Source organism: Trypanosoma grayi (genome assembly GCF_000691245.1).
Source record: "Trypanosoma grayi strain ANR4 Tgr_998_V1, whole genome shotgun sequence".
Classification (NCBI taxonomy): Eukaryota; Euglenozoa; class Kinetoplastea; order Trypanosomatida; family Trypanosomatidae; genus Trypanosoma; species Trypanosoma grayi.
This window is the reverse complement of record NW_008826617.1, coordinates 1-6056: the sequence shown is the minus strand read 5'-3', so window position 1 is coordinate 6056 and position 6056 is coordinate 1. Positions and strand designations below refer to the sequence as shown.

Sequence of the window (6056 nt, the reverse complement as noted above, 5' to 3'; positions counted from 1 at the left end):
GCGTGTGCTGCAGGGAACCACCGGCGACGCGGAGCGCGCGAAACGGCTGCGTCGCCTCCGCCGGCTGCAGCGCGAGGGGAAGATCACCAAGCGGACCGCGCTGGAGGACAGCGGCGTCACTGCCGCGACGGGCGGAAAGCGGCCGGACCGTGGCGAGGAGCACAACAACAACAGCAGCAGCTGCGACTACGACAACGACGACGACGACAGCGCCAGCAGCACGGGATCACTGTCGCGCCTCATCAAGGCGGCCAAAGGCGAGCTCTACTCGGAAAGCGACGACGACGACGGCGGCAGCAACCCCCACGTTGGTGAAGAGGACAAGAGGGAGGAGGAGGAAGAGGTGCTGCAACCCGCCCGAAAGAAAAGAAAGCGGGTGCGGCAAGCGTACGAGTAACAGATGCTAATGCAACGCTACTTTATAACGGCGTAAAGAAACGACTGGCTGCTCGCACAACACCGAGTAACACTTTCCACCTCACCCCTTCCTGCCACACACCACAACTGTTCTTCTATGTTCATCTAAAACATGTGCCACACTACCTGCTGGCTTCTCACCGCCTTGCGCTTCCTCCCCCTCCTCCTCCTCCTCATCGTCACCGCCAGGCTCAACACACAGTCACACACCACAGAAACACACGCACATATCTATAGAATGGCACACCACCACAGACATAGTACCCGCAGTCGCACCGCGGCCTCCTCGTGGGGCTTAACGGAACTCACATGCCGCTGTCGGGCCTCCCATCTGCTGGAAGACACACTACCCTTTCCATAACTCCACAATAATACCTAACACGGGCAAGACTGTCCATAAAAACCCCTCACTACTCCCATGAATCCAAGCAGTAACAGCGTTGTCGCAGACACCTGCTGCCTACCGCACTGCCCGCTGTGCGTGCTCTCCCGTGCGGACCCTCCCACTCCTCTCTCTCTCTCTCTCCACCACCACTGCCTCTTCTTGGTGGCAAAAACTCTTTGTTGTTTTTTTTTTTTAATTTTTTTTACCTTTTTTCGAGTGGTGAGGTTTTTTTTTTTTGCATTTTGAACTCTTGTGTATTATTGTCGTGTTTTGTGTGCGGGATCTTTTCGCTTGTGTTGTGGTGTGTTAGTGGTCTTGTTGCTGCTATTGTTTTTATTAAGGCTCCTCTTTCTTTGCTTTCTTTGGCACTTTTCGTTCTGATGTAGAGCGGTGTATAAGTTGTCAGTTCGTCATGGTGTTGGTTTTCTTGTTGTGTGGTTGTCTCGGGGGGGAGTTGTCTGGTGCCCTGTTGGGTTCGCCGTGAGGTGATGTAAGGCACCGACGCCGTGCGTGGGTCTCTTGGTTGCATGGTGGTCTGTCCAACGGGTCTATCGGCGTCTTGGATCGCACTCCCATGCTTGTGTGCGTGGGCGCATCACTACAATATGAGCGGAAGTGTTTACTGCGCCCGAAGTTCTCACTCCGTTGGTCTTTTGCGTGGTTATTGTTCTTGACTTATTGCCGCGATTGGTGGCGGCGTCACTTGCGGCAAGCCGTGCTGAGTGTGTTTTGCGCCGCTGGTTGTGCGGCTGATGCATGAGAAGAGATGCCACGTGGCATTCGCCCCGGCATCCGAGCAGCGCGTCGTTGGTTGAGAAAGCTTAAATGATATTTGCGTGACGTTGCTGATTGGAACGGTGCTTTTCGTAACCGCCGATTTGTGGTGTTCGGTAGCATATCGCCCGCGACACACTGCGGCTCACGGCTGAAGAGGGGCGACGCGTCGCCGAGCTGCACGCGAGGAACGTTTCATTTAGCACCAGTAGTGGGGCGGGGTTGGTGTGCCCGGACCGGTACATATTTGTGCATCTTGGGTTGTTTGGTCGCCACCACAACCAGCTGCAGCAGATGATGAACACGATTATGTGGGCTGAGCGGCTGAATCGCACCGCTGTGTTTGGGTGGTTCTACGCAAAGAAAAATTATACACCGCTGCGAACTCTTTATGATTTCTCAGAGATTGCGCGGCGCTATTGTGTGGTTTCGTATACGACGATGCGGAGTCGGCTGGCCAGAACGGGGGCGCTGCGTGGCGCGAGTGTTGGCTGCTACGGCTTGCGGCAGTGTCTCGTGCCGAAAACTGTGCGGAAAGTCGCGAAAGGTATGACTTTGGTGCGGGACGTTGACACCTATCTTTACGCGGGGCCAAATGAAATCAACATTGTCCGAGACCGTGCCGTGCCACAACTGATGGCAGCGAACGAAACTCTCGTTGTGGTCGGCGCGGCAACTGCCTTTTTTCTCTGTCGCGGCCTCGCGGACCATGCAGCGATTTACGGTCTTCTGCGGCCCTCAGCATTCGTTGAGCGGAAGGTCACGGAGTTCCTCGACCGCTTCTTCACACCACGCAACCACTTCTTCGCTGTCCACCTCCGGCACCGCGAGGGGTCATGCCCACGGGAAATAGCCAGAAAACTCGTCCCCTTGGGAGCTGCGTTCAAAAAGTCCATGGATGTGGAGCGGCTGCAGCTGCTCTACCTGCAGTGCAACGCCAGCATCCCGTACCTTGCTGCGCTTCATGCGTCGCTGGGACTGCGGCTGTTTTCGTTTCCGCTGTTCGTTGCGCACGACGGCCAGGACCCCCACATGCTGCCGTTGCTGACGTCACGGGGTGCACGGGTGTACGACGCCCAGCACTACGACAAGTTCGAGGATTGCGACTACGGACTGTGCGCCCTCACGGTGGACTACTTTCTGATGATGTCTGGGGTGTACTTCAGTGGAAATTCGATATCGTCTGTGTCTCAGAACGTGTGCTTTGCCCGTCTGGGCCGGGGCCAGGCCTCCCACGGTATGGATCCTGAGTACATTCGCATGGTGTCGCACGACGTGATGGATACATCAACGTTGCCCGCGTAGTGTTGGTTGTTTGTGTGATGCCACACAAATGTGCGCATTCTTTTTATGGTTTTATAAGTAAGCATTCTTTTTGCGTTTACGAACTGCGATGCGTCGGAGACTTGCTTGGTTTGTGGTATTTGTGCCTGGCCGTCTGTGACGGCTGCAGGTGCTGGGTACGGTGGGCGTCTGGAGTGTGGGTTTTTCATTGGGCTTTTTTTTTCCTTATGTGCTGTGTTTGTTTGGTAATATGAAGGCATGGAGCCGTGTTTGTTTTTAGTTGGGCCTTTGGAGATTTCAGGTTTTGGGGTTTTGTCTGTTCTTTGCTTGCTGTTTGCATGCGGTGGGGCCTGGGGTCTGCTGCGTGTATTTATGTTTTGGTTTTTTCATTCCTTCTGGGTTGTTTCTGTGGAAGCAAGGTGCCTCTCCTGCTTGTGGGGCCGTTGGGAATGCCGATGCTGTACGTTAGAAAGGTCAATAAGATTGCATGGTTGAGGCGGAGGTTCCTTTGCGTCGCTGTTCTCTGTTCGGTGGCTGTTGTGTTGTTTGTGCTCTTAACTGTGCTGCCGTCGTACAGTACTGCTGGCGATGACGCACGCGGTCTGGTCTTGGCGTCCGACCTGAATTCTCTGCCACATGGGACCTCCCACAGACTGAAGGAGTGCGATGAGCCGCGCCGCAGTTTTCAGCCAATGGGAAACTTTGTGTTCTGGGGGAGGGTCATGAACACATCCGCGCCCTGCCCAACATCGGGCATGAATAACCAGCTCATGATGATCATGGGGAAACTGCATTGCTTTGCCGTGAACGAGTCGAAGCACAGTTTCCCTGCTGGGGGTGCGTCGCCCGTGGCCCTTTTCAAGTGGAAGGATATTTCATGCTCTCCAACCGGTGGGAAAGAGGGGAGACAGCGCTACGCGGTCGGGGGAGAGGACTATGCGTATTCGTGGTTCCGCTGGAGCGAGTTGCTGGACTTCGCGGATGTGCGTTTGCGCTTGGGGAGTGGCGATGCTGTCGGGCACGCCGGCGTCAACCTGCTGTCGAACGGTGAGGACAGCAACGCACGCGTGATGCAGGAGCGCGCTTCTGAGGAGCACATAACTCGCGTCTGCCTCTCTGATACATACAGCTGGAGCGAGCAGCCGGCGCTCGCTGCGTGCCCCGCGTCGGTGGACCACATATGGGGCACGCCTGTGTACTGGGATCTGCGCCGGTCGCTGCAGCTGCACCCGTGGTTCTACCGCGCCGCGGTGGACTTCCTGCGGCGGCAGGGTGTGGCGCGGGCGCCGTCGCAGGAGCACCTGCACACCATGATGGCACTCCACGTGCGTCGCGGGGACTACCAGAAGTTTTGTAGCGAAAACGCGCGCGGTAGGGGGCGCCACAAGTACCGCGTGCCGCCATTTGTGTACTTGAAGCGCCGGCAGCACCCGAACGTCACAGTCATCGGGAACAGCTTCGAGGAGGCGTGCTTCCCCAGCCTGCAGCACGTCGTGGCGGCGGTTGCACGAGTGGCGGCGACGCACGCACACATCACGACGGTGCTGCTCGTTACAAACGCGGCGTCGTTCCGGCAGAAGTTGGCGAAGGCGCTGCGGAGCCGCCCCGACACGAGTAACTTGACGCTGCTCAGTTTTGTTCCGGCGTCGTCGGAACAGCAAGACGGCGAGCACCCGCCGCCGTACTGGCTGCGACACGCCACGTACTATACCACCGCCGAAGCCGCGTGGATGGACACGACGCTTATCTCCCTGGCGCAGGTCATGGTGCTGAACCGCTACAGCACATTTAGCCACTCTGCGGTCGACGTGCACATACTACGCGAGACACGGCTCGCGGCAAATCTCTTCTGGTGGTAGCACAAGGCGTTATCTGCCAGAGGATGGGAGGCGAGATGCTTTTTGGTCTCCGCCACACACATACGCGTAGACGTAGCCGCAAACCCGCATTGCAGTGTGGGGATGGGGGAAGCGGTGTCAGGAACGGTGGAGTGGTGGCACTATTTCTCTGCCCGTTGTTGCTTCTCTGAATTTTTCTCTATGCCTTACTGAAACACGCTTCCTTTTTGTGCTTTTGTTGTGTCTTCTCTTGCATCAGTGCGCAGGCGTGGTTTGTGCGGGGTGGCCGGTGGTGCATTCGCTTCAAGAGGGGCGTGGATGCGTGGCGCGTTGGTGTGGCGGCACTGCGAGGGGCGGTGTGGGGCGTGTGTTGGCGCCGTCGTGGACGCCATCCTCGAGAGGACGGGCGCGTGCGGCAGTGACGAGGCCGACACTGGAGGGAAAAGCCCCCAGGCGCTGACGAAGCGGCGTAACTGTGCACCGGATGGAATCTCGGCGGCCGTGGAGCGCGGGTCCAACCCGTTCTGCGTGTCACTGCGGCCAGAGCGTGTGAAGCGCGGCGCGGCCTCAAGGAAGGCTGTGGGGGGTGTGGTGGCCGAACGCACGAAGAAGACGAGGGAGCGGCGTCTTCTGGAGGTAGGAGGCAAGCGCAGAAGGGCGGCGGGGGCGGCGAAGGTGAGGGCGTCGGTGGCCGTGGCAACTGCGGTCCCGCCGCCACGTGTCCGCCGCCTCACCGCGCGTAAGCTTTGCTCACTGAGTCGAGGCACAACGAAGGCGACGACGCTCTTCCGGTTCTTCNAGACAGCGACGGTTGAAGGACAGTCACGCCGCGTCAAGAGCCGCCGCTGTCGCGCCGCAGGTGGAGAGGCGCCCCTCACCGCTGCCTTCTGGGCGGCTGTGGCTGCCGTTGTGCAGCAGCGCGATGCGTACGTGAGGCAGTGGCATGAGCTGTGGGTGGCGCACTCCTCCAGCGGCGGCGGTGGTGGTGGTGGTGGCGGTGGGTTTAACGAGAAGGATGAGGATAAAGCGCAGCTCGCGCTGCTGCGCGCATTTCCGTTGTTTGGTCTCGCAGTGGTAGTGGAACAGCTGAGCTGGCGGCAGCGTGCGGACGGCGCGTGGGGAGCTGCCGAAGTTGCCAGCGTGGCATTTGGCGTCATCGTGCATGAGTCGAGTGCATTCCTTGGCGTTGTTCTTCTGCGTGCGGGGGAGGTACTGGCCGTGGAGTTGGCGTCCCTCCGCTCCCTTGCCCATCAACAAGAACAGCAAGGTACAACTGGTGTGGGAGGAGATGGGCCCACAGTGCTCGCGTCGCCTCGAGTTCTGCGCGTTGCGAAGTCCTTTCCCGGCGGGACGGGAGT

At 58.5% G+C, this 6056-nt stretch overlaps 3 protein-coding genes across 3 annotated transcripts; all 3 read left to right on the top strand.

Moving 5' to 3' along the window:
* On the top strand, positions 1 to 397 carry DQ04_09981020 (putative ATP-dependent RNA helicase; the record flags this gene model as incomplete). Its single annotated transcript, XM_009316115.1, has 1 exon — positions 1 to 397. A coding segment is annotated over one exon (397 nt), but the record flags the coding sequence as incomplete, so codon positions are not given.
* A 1473-nt stretch (positions 398 to 1870) lies between these two features.
* DQ04_09981010 (hypothetical protein) lies at positions 1871 to 2881 on the top strand (the record flags this gene model as incomplete). The annotated part of the gene is made up of 1 exon (XM_009316114.1): positions 1871 to 2881. One exon carries the CDS (start codon positions 1871 to 1873, stop codon positions 2879 to 2881), a length of 1011 nt encoding a protein of 336 aa, XP_009314389.1.
* Positions 2882 to 3309: 428 nt separating this feature from the next.
* Positions 3310 to 4719, top strand: DQ04_09981000 (hypothetical protein; the record flags this gene model as incomplete). Its single annotated transcript, XM_009316113.1, has 1 exon — positions 3310 to 4719. One exon carries the CDS (start codon positions 3310 to 3312, stop codon positions 4717 to 4719), a length of 1410 nt encoding a protein of 469 aa, XP_009314388.1.
* Positions 4720 to 6056: the final 1337 nt, after the last annotated feature.